Here is a 21,999-nt window from a genome sequence, read left to right on the forward strand (position 1 = left end):
GATTGATTGGTTGATCGACTGTAGTTCAACATATTAAAGCAATAGATGAGTTCTGAGCCTGGCGCAAGACTAATTTAGATGAGAGGACGCCACTGCCCTCTACTTCATGGTATCATTTTGCTTCGTAAGTGGCCAAGAGATGACGCTTGTAACATCGGCTTGGTCAACTAAGAGCCCGCGTAGCTTACGAGTGGTAACATATAGCAGTCTTAATCTAAATCATTCTTAACCACCCAGACAAAACACCCCACACACTTTTGTTTTTACTACAATAAGAAAGGGGCTGCAAGTCAACATGTGAGCCTTGCATGAAGAACATGCGTATTTTTGTCCTATAGTCACCTTAAAGTACACCTTAAGTACACTCCTAATGGGTCTATTTTGTTAAACGGAGTACAAGTCCTCTACACAGGACTTGCAGCCACTGTTACAGAATGACACGAAACATTTGCCCATTATCCAGCTGTGCGTAACCACCTGTGCTAGTGAGGCTGTTCACGAAGCATGTGAAAACAATGGCCATGGAAAAATTGGCACTGTACAACAGCAGGGTCAAAATGCGACGTGCGAAGACGGTCAGCTCTGCAGTTTATTTCCAGAACAGTTTTCAGTTTGTTTACAGAACTGGTTATCTGGTGTTGTGCTGCTTAACCAGAACTCTCCCCACAAAGCGCCTCCCCCACAACATTCACTAACCTAACTCATCCTTACATCATGGTTCTGAGAGAAGGCTTCGGGTTAATGTTGATCAATTGGTGCATCTAATACTAGGTACTCAAGCGCTTTCGCATCCCATGCCCTTTGCAATGTGACCTCTCTCCCTGAATTGTGGAATGCTCAACCTGTGATAGACCAACAGTTGTTACCAGTACTCTATAACAAGAGACAACTGGTGGAGAACTAAAAAAGAATCAGAGAACTTTACTTCTTTGTTTTTGATCTCACTTGGGATATCCTTGGGTCATATCTGATCCCTTATCTTGAATTCTGTAACACGCTTACAGCATTAAAAAAGGAACACGGCACAAAATAGACAGGATAGGCTCCTGTCCTATCAACTTCAGTGCCTTGCTGTACAACAGTCTTTCGTGTCTGTCAACTGTCTCTTGTGCATTACATAATGCTTTCATTTCTCACTTTGACAAGCCACATTTTGCAACCTGCTGCAGAAAAACTTAACTCGGTTATTTTATGCTTTACTCCATTGTTTTAAGTGTTATTCCCAAACTGTGACATATTATTTTCGATTTATGGATGCTGGCATCTTGGGCTGTTACGTTAATAATTCCCGAGCTCTTGGTGCAGCAAAGTCGAATTAACGTGGTCACGAAACACCAAACATGTCCATACAACCATGTTCATGCATATAAATCAACTGTAGTACCATGTAATTGGTTGTTACGAATACAAAATGGAGGCATTAACAGGCCAAGATGGTGGCATTCAAATACTTCCGTAAAATACTGCAAAGATCAAAGATTCCATTCCATAGAGAAAAAACGAAGCAAACGAACCATCCACATGGGCAGCTGCTCCAATGGCCGCTTGCTTGGGGGCACAAGGCTTCGCAGTTCTATCGGGTGTGGCTCCCACACAAGTGGTGGGGCAACCTTGTGTACATGCCAGTACTACATTTATGTTGAGAAGAAACAAAAAGGAAAAAAAAAAATATTGTTGCAACAGGCCAGTATAGTGTGGAGAAGAAAGAGAGTATGAAAAAGAAAAAGTAAGAGACAACATGACACGAAGATAAAAGTTAAACAAGAGAAAGGGATACTAGAACTTGGCAGTGAGAGCGGGAAAAGAAGGAAACTAGTCTTATCATTCTTCGCACAAATGACATTTGCATAGAAAAGCTAGCGCATACAAATGCCAAGCCAAGCACTGTACCCCTTTGCACAGACCGCACAGGACCATGATTTTGTAGCGATGCCTTCCACTAAATTTTGTGCCACTCTTATAATCCCCCATTCACGGCAGTCTGATCGTATCGATAATGCATGCAGAGCGTCACTCTGACCAATGATGAAGTGCAAAAAAGGAATAGCATCAGAAAAGGCCTTGCTACAAAGTTGTGGCCCAGAGTAGGCATATTTTCGCTCATGCATATGGAGAATTTAAGGCTACAGTGAAGCAGGAAAGCATAAAGCGTCAGCCCACCTTGACAGGATTCTCTTCGCCTATCTTCTTGTAAATGATATTTTTCACATGGACCTTGATTTGAACTTCAGTTTTCACGGGAAGAAGGAACGTTCGGATAAGACGCAGGTAGGCGCTCGAAAAGGAGCAGCATCGAGGAGGCACAAACTGCTCCAGTCCCAGGGCTAGCAGGCTGAAGCAGAAAAAAAAAAAGACAATTCGAATAAAACTGACAACAGAAATCATCCCTGCAGTCACTTTCACTTCGCATGTACAATGCACATGACATCTCGCGAGGTACACCACTCTGTCAGCACAGCTGCTGCTTACAGAAATCAAATGTGGAGTTCCTAATACGCTGCATCGCATACTATCTATTGCCACTCTGTGAAATAGTGTCCAGACAAAAACCATCAACCAGAGGCATGGCCTGTAAACATTGGCCATTGCAGCATGCGTGGCAGTAGCTAACTATATTCTTTAAAACCTTGTGACTGGTCTATTTTGATCCCGAGATGAAGATGGTCTTTGACAATTTGTACTAGAAATTGTAAACGCTTCAATTGCACAGGTAGTTTAGCACAAGTTCAAAATGCCTGTGTGCGTGCTCAGCATGACAAGGTTATTGGTCTGTCAATTTTATTGTAGACACTAAAGTCCTTCACCCTTACTGGTTTCCCTGATGTACTTGCCTCAACCACTTCAGCCCCTCGGTAATCCACGGCCTTCAGTTCCTATCTAGCACTATTTGATCTGCATACTATTCAAGCTGGAATTTCACTACTCGTACTCTCCTACTATTAAACCATTGCCTTCAAGCACCATTTACGGGAAGCTGTGCATTTGCATGTGCTGTGTCATCTTAATCTCTCAGAAGAACTAACCACCACTCAGTGAATGACCGAGACTGACTACATGTCATCTCAGTGCTTTACTGAAATGAAAGTTACCGTGCGTGAAACCAAATGAGGGAAAATTACGCAACTGGTCCTCGGATGGGAAAAAGATGACCTTCTTGAACGGGTCGTGCAGTGGACTGTACATTCGGCTCGTAGGCAGCAAGTCCGGATAGATGAACACAGGGCTCTCAAGTAGTACGTCTCGTACGTGGTTCGGCACTATGCACAGAGAAAGAAAAAGATAGTAAATTTTGTTCAAGCTGATCACATCTCTTAGGTCTTGTTCTAAAATTACAAGAATACTAACAAAGCTTTTGGATTTCACATATGGCGGATTGCAAAAAATATTCTTGGTGAAATTATTGCAACGTAAAAGCAAGGGCAGACCGGCAGAACATTCAAGAGAATAAAAAATTGTACCAAATCTGCCTGCTTGTTCATTAAGAGAAGGCATCTTTAAGAGTTAATAAGAGGTTCTCAGTACATACTTCAATGTTACTGAAATGCTCCTTTTACTGTGAATATAGGTTTATAGGTTAGCTGGTATACCACTAGCAATCCCCATATAGCACATTCTTGTCCACAAGTACGAAATACATATCAAGAGATCTTATCTAGTACATACTACCCACGTGAGAGGTATTGCAAACAGTAAGGGCGAAAACGAAAAAGATGAGCCCAACGTGATAAACACCTATTTTAAAACAAAGACAACACCTACATTCAATACAATCACATTTGAGAATGTTCAGCTGTGCTGCCTATTAAAACGATAAGGTGAGAAATATTTTGTTCAATCGTATGAAAAGCAAGCCTACGTTTCGGTAAGAATTAATCACACAGGAAGACAAATACAGATGACTTCTGTTAATTCAACTCTGGTTCATTCAAATTTTCGGTTAATTCGATCTTGACTGAAGGTCCTGGCCCACGCCCAAGCATTTGTGTGGGTTTGAACTTTCGTTATTTTGTTCCTAAAATTGGCCTTCGCCAGATAATTCGAACTTGACCCCAATAGTGACCCCTTTAGCAGCAGCGTCTGTCTCGGCGAACTTATGGACCGTGAATGCACTGAAAACACGTCATCTTCCACACCTATTTTCTGCCTGCCCTTGGAAAATTTTCAACCAATAATCGCAGCTCATAATGCCTGATTATAATATTCAGCTGATTCTAATGCACATCTTTTTTCCTTCCAAGAAAGTTTGCCCTAAAATCGCCTGCGCGGTGTGCAATCGGATACAAAATCTAAATTGCCCTTGCAGCGTTCGTATGCTTCACTGCATAACCATTTATGTGTTCCGCCAAAGCTGACTTTAAAAACCGTGCGGCGAAGCTGACATCGAAAGAAATCGGCCGCCACTGTGCAACGCATATTACAAAAAAATCAGGTACACATTAGATTTCTGCTTTGTTTAGGAGCTTTAATGTCATTTCTACATTAGTTTTCTACTTTGGACGTATAGAAAGTTGGCACGCATTTGATTCGTGGGCGGGTTAGAATTGGGCAAATTACTGCCACATGATTCAGCGGTGTGTTTTGGTGTACATTTTCTGCATCTTGTTTAATTCGACCTGCCGGATAATTTGATCAATTTGGTCAGTCTTGTCAGGGTCGAATTAACAGAAGTCAACTGTACATAGAAATGAATTTAGCTTTCACAGAGTGAAACTGCTAAGGATACATACACAGGCAAAGGTATCACCAAACCAGAAAATAGTGCATGCAAATCCTGATGACTGACCTTGGCCCTTCACTTTGCTTCTACGAAGTGTGCGTGTAGTCATCTTGACAGGTGTTGTTCCCGTGGGGCGTGGCGAAATGTTGTCCAACAGCTGGATAGCTGGCAGAAGGTTGCAAGTCATAAAAAATGACCGCCTTCCTGGTGGCTGCAGCTGCCGCGTCGCAAACAATCCCAGCTCTCGCTGCAAATGCATTGCTTGAAATGAGCCTAACTCACAACGTCTTTAACGGCAACAAGAGCTTATAGGCCAGGTTAGTATTGACCAAACTGCACCCACCCATTACCCAAATGAGTTCTGCAAAAGTGCACAAGGTGGACGTAGGTTCATGAAATGGAAAGCTTACACCCCCTGAGTGCAGCGTGAAGCCACAAAGGAAGTCCATACAGGTTTCTCAAGAAGACGGCATCTTGAAACTTGCACGATCTGCCGTTGTGGCACAGTGGCTGCATTCGGATGGGCTTGGAATGAAAAAATGCTCGTGTGCTTAGAATTAGGGACACGTTAAAGAACCCCAGGTGGTCAAAATTAATATGGAGCCCCTCTGCTATGGCATCTCACAGAGCCTGTGTTGTGTTGCTTTTAGGCATTTAACCCAATGATTTGATCTTTTTTTTTTTTTAGTAACTTGCAAGGGTTTTTTTTTTTTTTGTAGCTTTTATGCTACAGTCAGATGAATGTCAGCTTTACCTCGAAGAACCATTCATATTGTTATGCTGCGTGGTGGAGTTGAAGAAGAGGAGGTTGAAGAACTGGGAAAGTGGTGGTTGGCTACCAGCAATCTTGTCTCTACGCTACCTCATTCATCCTGTTAAAGAACACACTTAATCCATAACTGCTTTGGTGCAGCTGCTGGGTAGTCACTTTGGACAACATTCTTCTGCACACCCTCTGACAAAGCCAGCATTTGGTCGAACTATCGCCTACTCCGCGCCGTTATTTAACCTCCCTTTCTTCAGTTCCGCCACGCAATGTAACAATATCATGTATACATGTATCCATGTAGGGTGCAACGATATTGCTCTTACACATACAACCTGTCCATGCAATGACTTTCCGCTACCTGGGTTTGGTCTGAGAAGTGACTCGGCTATTATAAATGGCCAAAATGACTCAATAAACTAGCATTTCACCCCTAAACACAGGGACTGAAAAACCACTATGCAAAAGAGCACTCGTGGAAGTATGAAATAGGTAGGCACATTAAGCATGTCTTCAATAATGAGTTGCCAGGCTATGAAGTAACAGTGCAACCCATTCATCACTCATGTGATCCACAAGCTTCTGTTGCATGCATAAGGCCACATGCAGTTTTTGCAAAACGGAATACAACGCTTTTTCTAAATGCCTGACAGTGCACGTGGCAAGTGCCTTACTAGGAGATGGAGATTCTAGCAAACACGTCAAAGTTCTGCCATTCACGTAATGCAGGTCAATCAATGCCAAAGGTGTGATGATGCTGACAGCGGTGGATTCCTCCTATGCACAATGTGATCCACTTATAGTGATACCTACATACAAAGCTACATCACTTATAACAATCAGCTGCTTGAGCATTATCTATCTATGTAAATGCTTATGATGTAAAATGAAGTGCATAAGAAGGTGTGATCATGGTAGTGCATAACATACAATAATCAAGTTACTTTCTTTATAAAAACTACCCTTGGGGAAACCCTTGGGGAAAGTTGGGCATAAAATAAACAAGGGCAAAATCATACTAAGAAAGGAGTACCTTATTCAAATCAGATGTATATACAGAACATTATGTGCAACGCACATGATGAAGTTAAGGACCGCACAAAGAGCCATGGAACGAAAAATCTTAGGAGTAACGTTAAGAGACAGGAAGAGAGCGGTGTGGATCAGAGAACAAACGGGGATAGCGGATGTTCTAGTTGACATTAAGCGGAAGAAATGGAGCTGGGCAGGCCATGTAATGCGTAGGATGAATAACCGGTGGACCATTAGGGTTACAGAATGGATACCAAGAGAAGGGAAGTGCAGTCGAGGACGGCAGAAAACCAGGTGGGATGATGAAGTTAGGAAATTCGCAGGCGCAAGTTGGAGTACGCTATCGCAAGACAGGGGTAATTGGAGATCGCAGGGAGAGGCCTTCGTCCTGCAGTGGACATAAATACAGGCTGCCGCTGCTGCTGCTGATGATGTGCAACGCATCTGGATCTCCAGCTCAAGGCTAGCCAGGATCCGTGCTAGTTATAACATTTACAACGGTGCAACACCAAAAAAGATAATTAATCGTATATACTACATAAATACACATTCACAGAACAGAAGGCAGGCTGTTTCTGATATTAACTATGACAAACCTAAAGAAAGGGTTATAGTATAATTGAAAAGTAAAAATATACAATAAGTGACAAAAGCAGACAAATGACACAAAGGAAATAACACCCTAAACAGACACCTATTCGGAGCTGGCATAAATGTAGATAACTTAAGCATGTGCTTCGTGACAGGGTGCAATGTTACAGCTCGTAGTCCCGTGAAATCACTTGAAGCACTTGAATGACACAGAGCACTATCATCAAGTTCTGTCTGATGCAGAACCAATGACAAACTTCTTCATCCTACCAAGCATCAAGCCTACAAGTTTACTTAGTTGTTTATAAATGCTCCAAATCAAGGTTTAATTTTTTTTTTGTCAATTTGACCTCAGCTAAGTGGCTGCTTGAACGGTAAGCGATCAGTTCATGCAGAGACGCATAGGAGAAGCATGGTGTTTATGTGCAAAAGAGTGTGAAGAGCGCCCTCTTCTGCCACTGTGCCTGTTTACTGTTATTCATATGATTACTTTTACAAAACCTAATATGAGGGAACAAAAAAATTTTTTTTTAGAAGTCTGTGCTTGAACAAGACGAATAGAATGTATTTTGCCTTTTTCACCATGTAACACTACCACACTTACCAAAAGCGTTTTGGCCATATCAAAATTTTTTCCAAGGTGTTCACTGTTGCTGCACAGCAGACACATCTGCGCCAAGAGCTGGACATGCTGCAATGTAAAGAGCGTCAGGAATGGTCAACCAAATGCATGCAGGCATTATTAAGAGTACAGTACAACAGCTACACAACAACTTGAACCGGGAAGAAGAAAACCCAGTAACACAAATGCCACTCACAGTTTTGCTACACTCATAGAAGATTTGTGTAGCACAGGTAGGGAAAACAATCGGAATTTTTACAATGCCAGGCTGTCACTGACACTCTCGTATAAAATAAATAACAGCCCGAGAGGAGTGAATACAGCATGCATGTAGGCTTCCTTACCATCCTCATCTGTTCTTCAAGCTGCTGTATCTGACGAGGCGTGGGTTGGGCAAGGATTTCGTGTTGCACACTCTCGGTTGCCTCCTGAAATATCTCTGCCTCCGACTGCTCCGCAAGGCTGGCTGTGCCGGCAGTGGCACCTCCTTTGGCTGGTGATGGCCTGAATTAGTAAATACACATGAAGTGAATTGAAATGGATTGAAAAAGATGCAATGGGGCAAAAAAAAGTTTTGAGCATTGTTTCAATTGTGCTATAAGATTGAATTATCTGACATTGAATGACAGCAGTCTACTGTACATCGTATGGCCAATACCACTGCTTGGTCTGACTGATGATTTCAACATGCAGCTAGGAAACCAAGTTGTTGCCCCTGATAGAAGTTGCAAAGCAAAAAAAAAAAAAAATGCAAAATATAACATCGGAGGGCAAGACAATTTTACTGTTCCATCTTTGATTCTGCGTGCCCAAGCATGAACTACAACTCCCTCGTTGGAACATGCTGTCTCCAGCAAGGCTAGGAGTGATCATGTCAACACATCGTTCTGGTGCTAACGGCACTTTTTGGGGGAGAAGGCTTTAGTCGGGGGCTCCTATCTAAATACATGGGAATGGAAAAATAGTTTTCCTCGGCAGTCACTGCAGTTGGTGACATTGATTGGATTAAAAAAAAAAAAAAAAAAGGTTAAAATATAGCCACTGTAGGAAGCAGATTTTTTTATTTAGGGCATGGATTTCTTAATAAAAATAATTAAAAATTTCCGAATAACAAAACTATTAAAGGGACTGACAACCAATTTTCATGGTACCCATATTTTTTTAGAGCAATGGAAAGCTTATCAGTCAGAGTGTCTAATCATGAAGTGGCAAGGCAGAAAACGCTGTGGAACATTTTTTATCAGAATCTTTCAATCTGTAGTGAGAGTGCAGTGTTTCATTGGTAGTGTGATGAAAACAGAGACAGGTGAGCGCGGTAGCTATTATATGCCGGCACTAGTGGGAGGCAGACAACAAGTGCGGCCGTAGCTTTGAGAAAGTATTATTTTATTCATCAAGCCGATGTTCTTGCGATTCACGCTTTCCGAAGTGTTAAATTATTTCTACAACAGTAGTAGCTACATATTTTCATGGTTGCCTGTCCAACTGTTTGGTCATTAACCAGTCAAGCATGCTTTTTAACCAAGCTAAGATAAGTTCTCAAAAGCGAAACAACGCTTTTACACGTGTTGCCATAGCCATGCCTGTGCTAATATTGTAGTGCTGGTACCCATCTACGGCACAACTAGTTGATGGCATTTTGTACCTCACAGGGAGATCACACAATTCTGGATACTTACTTGCAAACTTGAGCGCGTACAAGAGCATGTGCGCCGCCATGCATTGTGGGACGCTTGTTAGCATGGACGTTCCTTGCTTTGCAATACGTATAGAATAAAGCGTAAGAATCTAATAATATACAAACTGCAATTTTAAGCAATAAGTATTGCAGTACTTAATAGCAGCTGACTTATGTACTGTAATCTCATATACTACACCTGGAGTACCAAGATTTCACCGTGCCATTTACTGGTCTTTCCTCGACTTCCTTTGCCAATTTAAAATTATAATTGCTACTTAAATTGTGAACAGCGGGCTGGTTTCTACCACTATAAATCATGGTCAATTCATTTCAATCAACGTCTCACAACACATTCTGGCCAGTTTTCAGTACCTCTAAGTTTGCAAATCTAATTCAGCAATAAAAACGATATCACAATTCTGTAACAGTACCTAATAATACATCTAAAGTGGACAAAATTGTGTTATAAAGCCCTCTGAGAAATACCACTAATTTGTGAGTATGGCTTTTGTAAAACCCTCATAGACATTGCAATAAATTCATGTAAGCTGTAAATTCATAAATTAAATTTCTCTGCTTTAACTGCTCTAACGGGTGCTGTTTACAGAACTGCGACATCTGTATTTGGTGCGGAGCAACAGATTTGTAAACACAGTGCTTCTAATTTTTGAAACTTACCAACTTTTGGGAATATATCTGTAAAAAATTGCAGGCACTAAATAAAAATATTTGCTTCCTACAGTCGCTAGAATTTAACCAGCTTTCTCAAATACAACAAATTTGATTCAAACCGGTCCAGCAGTTGTCCCATAAAAGCATTTCTTCGTTTTACATGTATTTGAACAGGAGTTGGCCCCGAGCTAAAGCTTCCTCCTAAAAACACCGTCAGGACGGGACAAAGCAAAGGACACACAACGCAGAACATGATACATGCACGGCGAATAGTATTCTCCTCAGTGTCGCGCTTAAACTGCCAACTGCTTCACACGTAACTCAAGCTACGAAGAGGTGGTCAGAGATGTGTTTTCAGAACACATCATGAAGCATTGTGAAACACTGATTTAACAAAGAATGTGAGCAACCAAACAAACTTGTATCCAGCCATTCATTTCCATCTGTACAAGTAGGCACAAGTTTGGTAAAAGGACTTGTGCTTACTTTACTGGAACCAACAGCGCATCTTCCTCCTCTTCATTGTCCAAGAGCTCCCGCGTAGCTGCTTGCATGAGCTCAGTCATCAGGTCACTCACTTCTTTCTCTAAAATAAAAGAGCAGCCATTGACGATGCTTGAAAGGCACTACAGTAAAGCTTCAATATAACGAACACGAATATAACAAATTATCGGATATAACGAAGTAAATGTAAAAACTTTCTCACCAATATCAGTGCGCAGAGAAGATATGCTTATAACGAATATTGGATATAACGAAGGTATTTTCGTGTCAGGTGCGACTTCGTTGTAACGAGGTTCAACTATACCTCCATGCACACCAACAATCGACTCACAGCACTCAAAAGTTCAAGGTAATACCTAAGCATATGCAAAGCTATTCATGCGCACAAATTAAACGCTACATTGCAAGGTAGGAAAAGAAAAAACATTGTTTCTCACTGTAGGAAACAAAAAAACACAATTTCTTTATTGAACCAAACTTGCATAGGATGGTTAGTTCATTTCTCAATGTCACCTACTTTATTTATTTATGGTTAGAAATTTCTGTTTCACTGTAATTCACAGTCTCGCTAGCACTGTCGACAAATCAGGGCAAACAGATATCATATTTTTGGACTTAAGGAAAGCATTTGATCTTGTATCGCACACAAAGCTAATAGAAAAACTTGAACATCTCAACATTCCTTCACATCTCGTAAATTGGATTCACGCTTATGTTTCTAACCGTGCGCAATTCGTAGTAGTTGATAATTGTTCTTCCAGTATCCTTCCTGTTACTTCTGGTGTTCCCCAGGGCAGTGTTCTTGGACCATTATTATTTAACATATATATTAATGACATTGTAGACACTGTTGCTCAACCCGTAGAAATAAAACTATTTGCTGATGACTGTCTGCTCTTTAATGAAATCACCTGCCAACAAGATCAAGTTACTCTGAACTCTAACCTTCAAGACATACTAGCTTGGTGTGCACGCTGCGATATGCAGCTTAACATTGATAAAACAGTGTTTATGAAGATCACTAGAAAAATTAATAAATTATCATTTACCTTATAGCCTAGCATCCAAACCTCTTACGGAGGTGAATGAATATAAGTACCTCGGTGTTACAATAGCCAGTAACCTTAGTTGAAACTCGCACATCTCTCACCTTTGCGACTCAGCTTTTAAAAAACTTTGCTACCTGAGGCATAAATTAAAACACGCTCCTTCTGAAATCCATCTTATCGCCTACACATCTCTTGTCCGTCCTAAACTCAAGTACGCCGCTATTGTATGGGATCCCTAAACTAAAACTAACATCGATGCACTAGAAATGATACAACATATAAGCAGTAAGGTTTATCTTTTCTAAATATCGCTCAAGTCATTCCCCAAGTCAGTTAATGGCTGAACACAATATTCAGTCTTTGCAACCAAGAAGAAAAATTCACAGGCTTAAATTTCTTACTGAGTAACCATAAACTATCTCTTTCTCCCGAACCTTATACAACACCCCTCACTGCCCGCCGAACGAGACATCGCCACGCAGCCTCATTAACGCCTTATAATGGTAGAACCAACATCTTTATGTATTCCTTTTTCCCTCGCACAGTAACGGAATGGGACAGCCTACCTTATAGCAAACTTATCAGCTCTGACTCAATAGCGTCTATTACTATCTAAAATTAGTGGTTGTTGTTATGGAGTATTGTTTCAATTTGTATCGTTATGCATTATTTATTGATGTACACATTGTAATAATTTTGAATTATATACTCCTCTTTTTCTCATTACACTTCCAGTGCTTTGAAATTGTGCTTATGAAACAGTGTTCCAATTTGTATTTGTCACCCTCTATGCATTACTTAGGTGCTTTACTCATCTATACATTACTTAGGTGCTTTACTCCCTTCATCAATCTATTGTATTTTCATTTTTGTATGTACCTTTCCCCTCCTGCCTGGGCCTTCTAAGGCCTGCAGTATTCCTAAATAAATAACAAGGTGGAAAACGTAACAATTACAAAGAACATAGACAATCGAGAAAGTCATGCAAACTTGTAATAACAGAAGTGATACAAAGATTATAGCACAAAAATGTTATGCAATATGCAATGAAATATGCACACAGCAGTGAAAGTTGAAGCACTATGGGGATGTGAAAACATCACACTGCACATGGAGAACTGCATAAGAAAGCAGATTATATATGATCTCCGGAATCGGGTATTGCACAGCTTAACTATGTTATTTAAAAAAAAATATCAGCACAAAAACAAGCATGCATACCATAGCAGTATCACTAAAGCAAGCATGAAACAAATGTTGTCTGCAACAGTTGCATTACTTAATTATTGGATTGTAGTATTTGCCCTTCCTCAGAAAAAAAGTCACACCTATTGCTGTTCTTGATAATGCAGGCAGACTAACCATAACAAGTAGTGCGCAAAAACATAATTTAACCAAGAGTCCTTCCACTATGCGTACAGTCAGACTGCCACATTGTGCCAGCAAGCAGAGAAAGCAATGCAGCAAATGATTCTAGAAGTGAAACACATGGTAAAGGTCTAGCTACAAGAAGCGCTTATTATTAATAATGCCTCGCAACATCCACAGAGGGATGGTAACCGCAAGAGAGAGAGACAGATTTTAAAAAAACAGAGGTGGCAGCTCACGGGGTATCTTGACAGCAAGATCATTGCGAATATCCCAAGAGTCGATATCGTTCTCTTCTTCCTCATCCTGAATGGTATATTCGGGATCTTCTACATCATCTTCGTGGGTGTCTTCTTGTTCTGCAAAGAGCAAGTGCGCACATCACTTACTTTTGGTAATACTTTCAAATGTACAGCTGCACAACATAGAGAGAAAGAGAGAGAGATCAAGAAAAAAAAAAGGATACATTTACATCCCAAAACTTTAGCATGCACTAAGAGCAACTGTGAAAGTGAGGGCTATAGATTATTTCCAGCTACCTGGGGTTTCACGACATGCAATAAAATATATTTACTTATACATAAATCTATAGTCAAATTGTAGCCACCACGCTTTTTGAGATTTTTTTTTTTTTTCGCTTGAAATTTAAAGCTCATGCATAAGAATGCCTTAGTCGCTGAGATGTGGTGGCACTTGATGATCAGAATCATGCTTTCCTTCAAATGCTGTGAAGCGATACATGAGCACTGTAACATGTCAGCAGTCTTTATGTGATGCCCCCCTAAAAGATATCCTGCTAGCCACCAACTAGAGCCAGCTCCCTAAGCCCTGTTATTGAGTGGCGCCTTATTTGACTCCATTTGTCATTGTCACTCCCCGAAGGAAATCCCTGTGGCTTTTATCTCCTTCTAACTCAGGGCGCAATTAAACATTGGGACCTTCTTGAGACATTTTCGTATGCCAAGCCCTTTTCACTTATCTTCAGTCACTAGGTGACATGGGAACCATCGCAGTGCACTATGGTGCAATCTTACTATATAGGTGTTACAGATACAAAGGGAATTACGTTGTGTATAAATGTGACATGATAATGCTGCAAAAGAAAAGGAAGAAAGAAAGGAACGGCACGTAAAGCCTCGCTGTGCATTGTTGGTGCACTGAAAAACATTCATCAGTGTTTCTTTGCCACTACTGCAAAATGGGGGCCACCTGCACATATTGCCTGTTCTTATCTGAACAGCTGAAGCTACAGTGATACCAAATTCTTACATTTGCTTTTAATTGTGAAAAAAAAAAAAGAAAGTAAGGAGAAGAGAGAGACAGAGAAACCAATTTAGGGCTGTATGCACGGCATAGGAAGATGTGTTGCATACATAATTAATTATACAGTCGACTCCCATTAATTCATCCCTGACGGGACCAACGAAACTGGTCTAATTATTCGGCGGGTTGAATTAAACAAGATGCAGAAAAAATCTGATCAATTTTGCACTATTTGCTCGAGTCTCTGAAACAAACACACGCAAACTTTATATTTGTACAAAGTAGAAAACTAATGTAAAATGACGTAAAGAATCTAGTCAAAGTAGAAATCTAACGCACAACTGATTTTTTAGAACGGTGGCTGGTTTTCTAAAGTCAGCTTCGCTGCAATACAGCCATGTTGTGCGGTTAAGCGTACGAACGTCCCAAAGGTGGTTTTGCTTTCGTACTTGATTGCACTTGATTTCGTACTTGATTGCACAGGCAATTTTCAGCCCAATTTCCTCGGAAAAAAAAAGGTACCCATTATAATCAGGTAAATACCATTATTGCTTGAACATCTTCCTAAGGCGGGCCGAAAATAGGCATTTTTGATAGGAGATGACGTGTGTTCAAAGCATTTGCTGCCCCCTAAACTCTGCTGAGCTAGACGCTGCCACTACAGGGTTCGTTAATGGGGTGGGGCGCGAGCCTCTAGTGTGGTCAAGTGCAGATTATCCGGCGAACGCCAATATTAGGATCAATATAATGAACGTTTGGGCCCATAAAAATGCATGGGCGCTGACTGACACCTTCGGTCGGGATTGAATTAACAGAAAAATTGAATTAACCAGAGTCAAACTAATGGTTGTCTACTGTATATCAATACATTACTTCAATCAACATACCTGACATCCATTTAACTCAAATGAACTCAGATTCCTTTCACCCACCGCTGGTGGGTGAAAGGAATCTAGCTGAAATTATCCAATGCTTGAGTTAAGAGAAGTGGTTGAACTGCCTCAGTACCTTTTGAATCTACAGAACCATGTGAATTGGGTAACTACATGAAAGCAATAAAAGTAAACTGTACCTAGCCTTTACTTTTTGTTCTTTATGGCTGCGTCAGTTCAATGTGACGTTTTAAAGCAAAGTAAGTCTAAGAGGTTGGGTGGCTAGAGAGGCTTGTTGCATTACAAATGTTAAAGGCGTATTTATAAACAGCCTTGGCAATTGTGTTACCATGTGGGGATGCGCGACTATCACGTATACCCTGATGTGGTTTTCCCCGCATGGCTCCCATCTCCTGTAATCCGGCTTCGCCGCGTAGTTTTACGGCAGCGGCGTATTGCGAGAGATGCTGCTAGTGTTGCACTGCTAACGCCACCTAACGGCGGGGTGACTTGGGCACAAAAGGGAGAAGGCGTTTCCTCTTGGACGTAGGGTCTGTGAGCAATGCGGACATTCCGCGCGTGCGCCGATCCACGCTTCACGAGGATAGGGACAGAACACCGGTATGGACAAACACGGATCGTTTGAATGCGCCACTGTTCGCGTGACCGTACACATGAACGATTAGGCGTTGGTGTTTAGCATGTTCCCTTGCTATCCGGTCGCGGGGAGTCGGACTTCCTTGATCTGTCACGCGGCCATGTGAATGTTCTATGCGTAGTAATTCGGCTAGCGTGCATTAGTGTATGAAAGGTGCAATAAATGCCCCTTTGATTATTTGCATTACTGTGTTGTCATTCCTTTGTCCCATGAGCATGTGTGAGACCCCACATCTGGCTGCCCAATGTGGACCTCTTGAGGCATTTGATGATAGTTTTGATAGTTTTTCTCGGTTCGAGACAACCTTTGTTAGAACCGAAGCGTATTCCTAGCATGGATTTTGATCGCTAGCGTCGGCGGCGTGCTTTCTTGAGTGAGGCGACAGTTGCTGTAGCGTGTTTGAACTTTTCAACATGCTAAGCCTTTTCGCAAGTGTTTTCAAGTACACTCGGTACGAGAGCCACATGGTCTGCATCCTGGGAGAGCGAGGCCTAGCGCACGCGGAGCATTGGCACGCCTGAAGCGAGTCAGTACGGAAGCCTGGTGGGTGGTCTGAATTTCTTATGTAAATAGCTTCTTCCATCTCTTTGACTTCGGAAGTCGCGGCTCAGGGAGCCGGGTGGCCACGGGCCACGGGTGCCGCTATGGGCCGACTGGTATTGGGGCCTGGCGCCGGGCGCTCCGACACCGTCTGGGACGGTGGGCGCCGTCAACTCGGATGCTGCGTGCACCGAGCGGGGTAGGACCACCTCACAGAGCTAACGTCTCCTCGCGGCTGCCTGTTCTTGTGCCTATTTTAGGTGTTGTTTTTTTATGCCGGTTGTTGTCAGGGTAGCGACGCATTAGGCCTAAGGCTTTACAAAGCCGCCTGTCGCACGTGGAGGGACACAATCTGGTGGATCGTAGTGTTGAGGTGTCGCACTTTGCTTCCCTCATTCTATTTAGCCTCGCACGAATAGAAATTATTCGTGCGACTCAAGAAAGCGAGCTTTGTTCACGTGAACTTAGCTAGCTAAGTCTGAGTAGCCGCCTGATCTTTAGCTAGCCAAATCGAACATCGTACCACGTGGGCGATGTGCATGCCGAATTCCTCTCCCTTGCACTATTTTAGTATTTGTTGAGTGCGCTGAGTGCACGCAGTGTGAGCAGAGTCAACCCTGGTTCGCGGCCACCTGCACATCGCCTGTGCTGCTGCCCTGGCCTACGAACCAGCCAGCCCTGGTAAAGGAGATGCCTGTGGCCAGTTCGGCGCAGCGACTTCGACGGCTGCCTGTGTCCGGCTCGCAACTCTCGATGGCTGGGAAAAGAGCCGGCAGTCACCAACAGCTACAGCAGCTCTCACCAGCAGGGTGAGTCAGCGTCAGCCATGCTTGCTCGTGCTGACTTCTGTGCCACCGTTTTCGGATCCTGGCCTGGAGCATAGCCTGGAGTCATGCCGTAGAGTCTGCAGAGCTGCTCCTGTGACCAACGGATGCCAGCGGTGTGCCCCAGAGACACTGTCGGCACGCATGTTGTGGAAAACGTGTGGACATTTCCTCGGCGCCCACTGCCGCATGTATTGCCTTTTGTTCGCGACGCACGCGTTGATGTTAGACCGTGTGACATGTTTCGCCGGTATATGTAGTGATTTAAGGTTGGGGGGTTGTGGGGATGCGCGACTCCCACGCGTCCACTGATGTTGTTTTTCCCCGCATGGCTTTCACGACTACTGTAATCCGGCTTCCCCGCAAAGCTAAGCGGCGGCGGGCAGTGTAGGTGTTACGAGAGATGGCGCAGGTGTTGCGCTGCCAACGCCACCTAGCGGCGGGGTTACTTGGGCGCACAAGGGAGCAGGGTCTTCCTCTTTGACGTGGGGTCGGCGGGCAGCGCAGACACCTCGCAGGACCGTCCCAAGAAGGCGTAGGAGCGCGACACCGGAATAGCTGAACACGGATGTTTTGAACGCGCCACCGTTCGCATAACCGTACACGTGAATGACTAGGCGATGGTGTCTAGCACGGAGCAAACATATTCGCTCGCTATCCGGTCGCGGTGAGTCGGACTTCCTCGATTTGTCGTGCGCCCATGTGAATGTTTTATGGGTAGTAATTCGACTAACGTGCTTTAGTGAATGAAAGATGCAACAAATGCCCTTTTGTTTGTTTGCACTACTGTGTTGTCGTTCCTTTGTCCCAAGAGGCTCTGTGAGACCCCACAACCATCAACTTCATCATGGAAATACTTTACCCTTTTGTAATTCACAAAGTGAAAACAATTAGTGTGCTTACCAAAAGGCTTCACAAGTGAGACAAGAAACTCCTTCCACTCCTCATCATCACACTCGGTGTCATACATGTCAGTGGTGATGTCCGGAGCAATGAACTGAGCCTCGATGCACTCGAGGGGAGTGTCGTGAAGCGGCAATTTTGATCGGGTACGTTCAGCAATACCACTCTCCTGCAAGTGGAAACATTTAGATGAGTAACAAGCAGCTTCGCCACACAGCAGTCAAAAAGGATAAAAAGACTTGACAGAATGACTACTCACTATTTTCTGACTCACTGAATTTGATTTAGCCCGAAATTGAATCTAACAGCTTCAAAACCGACTCTTCAAGCCCTTGCTATATGGACACTTTTTAAAACCTACAAGTCAGCTCTCCTGTATAGAAAAAGCCCTTTCACCATGGTGATCAAAGCCTTTTTTGAGTTAAAACTTGGGTATAATGTGCATGCGTATGTATGTGCACATACACACACGTGCGCACACATGCACACTGGTTAAATGCTAGAAGACAGCTGCAGGCTTGTCATTACACTTGAAGCAGTTTTTTTTTTCTCTCTCTCCTTTTTACTTTGAACAGTTTGATTTTCTTTGCAAACCACAGTAGCTCCGTGCATGAACTGGGCCATCATTTTAGTCTAATTGTGTGAATTAGCTTTAATAAAAAAAGTGAAGGCAAAACATTGCCTTTTTCATTCTATGCCCAAACCATAATGCCAATGACATCATTAATGTTGCCATAGATTTCATGGAAATTTAGCATGTGAGGGTCCTCCTTGAGCAGGAAAACTGTAAGTTACCAAGTTGAGTTTTCATTTATCTTCTAACACAATGCAATTACACCTTACAATATTCAAATATTGTTACCAAGCACTGCTCGAGATGAAGCTGAGGACAGACAGTACAGAAGACGACAACGCTCTCTGATGGTGCACGGATTGGTGTTGCCACTTTGTATGTTTTGCATTATCAGAACCCGGAGGAATAGCACACTTCTGATGATAGGCCTATATGCTTCTGCTGAGGACGCGTTGGACATATTTCTTGCCATTGTTGCAGCTCTTGGAACACGCAGCCTTGGCAGAGCTATCGCAATGCCCAACGCCCGCCCGCCTGGCAGTCCCAGCCCGCCGCCGCGCATTGAAGAAGGCACCGCTATAACATCTCTGCCCGCACGACAAAACAGTTCCCCTTCGCCACACTCACGTCTTTCCCGCTCACCTCTGCCTCGGTGCTCTCCATCCCCTTACTCCTGCCTCTCCTCCGTAGACTAACGGGCGCAGCTCCGAGAGGTGAGCCTGCCATGACGACCCGACCCAAAATTCCTCTGTTTACACTGCCTGGCCATCACAACTTTATCAACGTGGACGTGGATGGTATAGCTGTGACAGCACTGACTGACACAGGAGCACACATATCGGTTATGAACTCGAACCTCCGTACACGCCTAAAGAAAGTCTTCGCTCCTGCCCCGCTCGCTGTCATCCGCATAGCCGACGGTGGAACTCCAGCTGTCACTGGGATGTGTGCCTCTTGTGTCACTGCAGTCGGACACCATACTTCTTTTATGTTTTACATTTTGGAGCAGTGCCCACACGAAATCATCTTAGGCCTTGATTTTCTCTCGGCACATTCGGCCGTTATTGATTGCTCTGCGGGTGTTGTCCAACTTGCCCTACCGTGTGCCGTTGACCCTTCGGATCCTACCCCGAGTCGACTATGCTCCACCGATTACGTTCGCCTACTTCACCGAGCCGTGACCTATATTGCCGTTTCACCCGATCCACCTGTCGCCAACGGCGATTACGTCATGTCACCCAAAGCCACCGTCCTTCTGCCGCAGAACGTCGCATTCCCCCACACGGTAGTCCGCATAAAAGACAATGCCACCTGTCTTCCTGTGGTGAATTTCGGCCTCTGTCCTCAAGTGCTACCTCAGGGTATATCTCTTGCAACCTTGACCCCGGCTTCCGACTACCACATTTCTGCCTTGACTGGTGATACTGCGTCCTCTACCTCTGCTGGTTCGGACCCTACAACCTGAGCATTAGAACCTTTCTCAACAATGATCGCTCCTGACCTTCTGGCCCACCATGCAGACGCACTTTATGGCCTTCTCGCCTCATACCGGGACATTTTTGATCTCGATGACCGGCCACTGGGTCAAACGTCCGTTGTGAAACATTGGATACACACCGACGGCCCTACCGCGTTTCCCCTACTGAGCGCCAAGTCATACAGAAGGAAGTCAACAAGATGGTTGCCCGAGATATCATTGAGTCTTCTTGTAGCCCTTGGGCTTCCCCGGTCGTGCTCATGAGAAAGAAGGATGACAACTGGCGCTTCTGTGTCGACTAGTATCGCCATCTCAACAAAGTAACAAAAAAGGACGTGTATCCCCTGCCGCGGATAGATGACGCCCTCGATTGTTTACATGGTGCAAAATATTTTTCTTCGATAGACCTTCGCTCCGGGTACTGGCAGATTGCAGTTGACGACATGGAGCGTGAAAAGACCGCATTTATTACACCTGATGGCCTCTATCAGTTCGGGTTATGTAATGCCCCGGCTACATTTGAACGCTTCTCCTTCACGGTTTTAAGTGGTCGATCTGCCTGTGCTGCCTCGATGATGCTATTGTCTTTTCACCAACTTTTGCCACACACCTCAAGCGTCTTTTGACAATTCTTTCTGTTTTCTGCAAGGCTGGGCTTCAGCTCAATTCATCAAAATGCCACTTCGGCTGCCAGCAACTTACTGTGCTCGGACACCTTGTCGATTCTTCCCGTGTCCGCCCCGATCCTGAGAAAGTTCGCGCCGTAAAGAATTTCCCCGTGCCGACCTGTGCCAACGACGTTCGAATATTTGTGGGCCTCTGCTCATACTTCCGCCAGTTCATACGCAACTTCGCTAATGTTGCGCACCCTCTCACAGAACTTCTCAAGAAAGACATGGTTTTTGTCTGGTGCCCGGAACAAGCTACTGCATTCGCTGAGCTTATCGTGCGGCTCACTTCACCGCCAGTTCTAGCCCATTTTGGCGTGACTGCTCCAATGAAAGTTCAAACCAATGCCAGCAGTCATGGAATCGGCGCTGTTTTGGCTCAGCGCCAGCAAGGTTGCGACCGTGTTATTGTGTACGCTAGCCGTCTTCTGTCCCAAGCGGTGCGTAATTACTCCATTACTAAACGCGAGTGCCTTGCCCTCGTTTGGGCAGTGGGTAAATTTCACCCCTACTTGTACGGCGGCCGTTCACAGTTATCACCGACCATTATGCTTTATGCTGGCTTTCATCCCTAAAGGATCCTACTGGACATCTCGGTCGGTGGGCGCTACGACTCCAAGAGTACTCATACACCGTTGTGCATAAGAGTGGCCAATTGCATGAAGATGCCGATTGCTTATCGCGCCATCCAGTAGACCCACCGGAGCTTCCCGACAGCTGCAAGTATACCTGCATGCTGTCGCTATCTGCGTTTCAGAACATCGGAGATGAGCAACGCTGCAACCCCCTACTTGCGAGACGTCATTCTTCGGCTGACTTCTGAGACACCTTCCCCTTCTCTGCGTAAGCTTGTGCTGCAGGATGGCGTCTTGTACCGCTACAACATGCACCCTGACGGTCCTGAACTGCTCTTGGTTATTCCCACACATATGCTTCAAACTGTCTTCACACAGCTACATGATGTGCCTACCGCGGGTCACCTCGGAGTCTCTAGTACGTATGACTGTGTTCGGCATCGTTTCTTTTGGCCCGGTATTTACCGTTCCGTCTGCCGTTACGTCGCTTCCCATGAAAAGTGCCAGCACCACAAGAAACCAGCAGTACTCCCAGCTGGCCGCCTTCAACCCCTTGACGTGCCATTGGAGCCATTCTTTAGAGTTGGTCTTGATCTTCTTGGTCCCATCCTGCTATCTACCTGCGGAAATAAGTGGATAGCAG

The 21,999-nt window shown here is 44.0% G+C and overlaps 1 protein-coding gene across 1 annotated transcript in view; it reads right to left on the reverse strand.

The window, feature by feature from the left end:
- Positions 1–21,999, reverse strand: part of LOC119442032 (GON-4-like protein) — a 55,716-nt gene that overhangs the window by 27,577 nt on the left and 6,140 nt on the right. Inside the window, 9 exon segments of the mRNA XM_037706748.2 lie at positions 1,515–1,628; positions 2,161–2,332; positions 3,125–3,257; positions 4,784–4,964; positions 7,711–7,797; positions 8,073–8,232; positions 10,568–10,667; positions 13,242–13,361; positions 18,063–18,231. Coding sequence (XP_037562676.1) covers positions 1,515–1,628; positions 2,161–2,332; positions 3,125–3,257; positions 4,784–4,964; positions 7,711–7,797; positions 8,073–8,232; positions 10,568–10,667; positions 13,242–13,361; positions 18,063–18,231 — 1,236 coding nt within the window.

Source organism: Dermacentor silvarum, chromosome 2 (assembly GCF_013339745.2).
Source record: "Dermacentor silvarum isolate Dsil-2018 chromosome 2, BIME_Dsil_1.4, whole genome shotgun sequence".
NCBI classification, from domain to species: Eukaryota; Metazoa; Arthropoda; class Arachnida; order Ixodida; family Ixodidae; genus Dermacentor; species Dermacentor silvarum.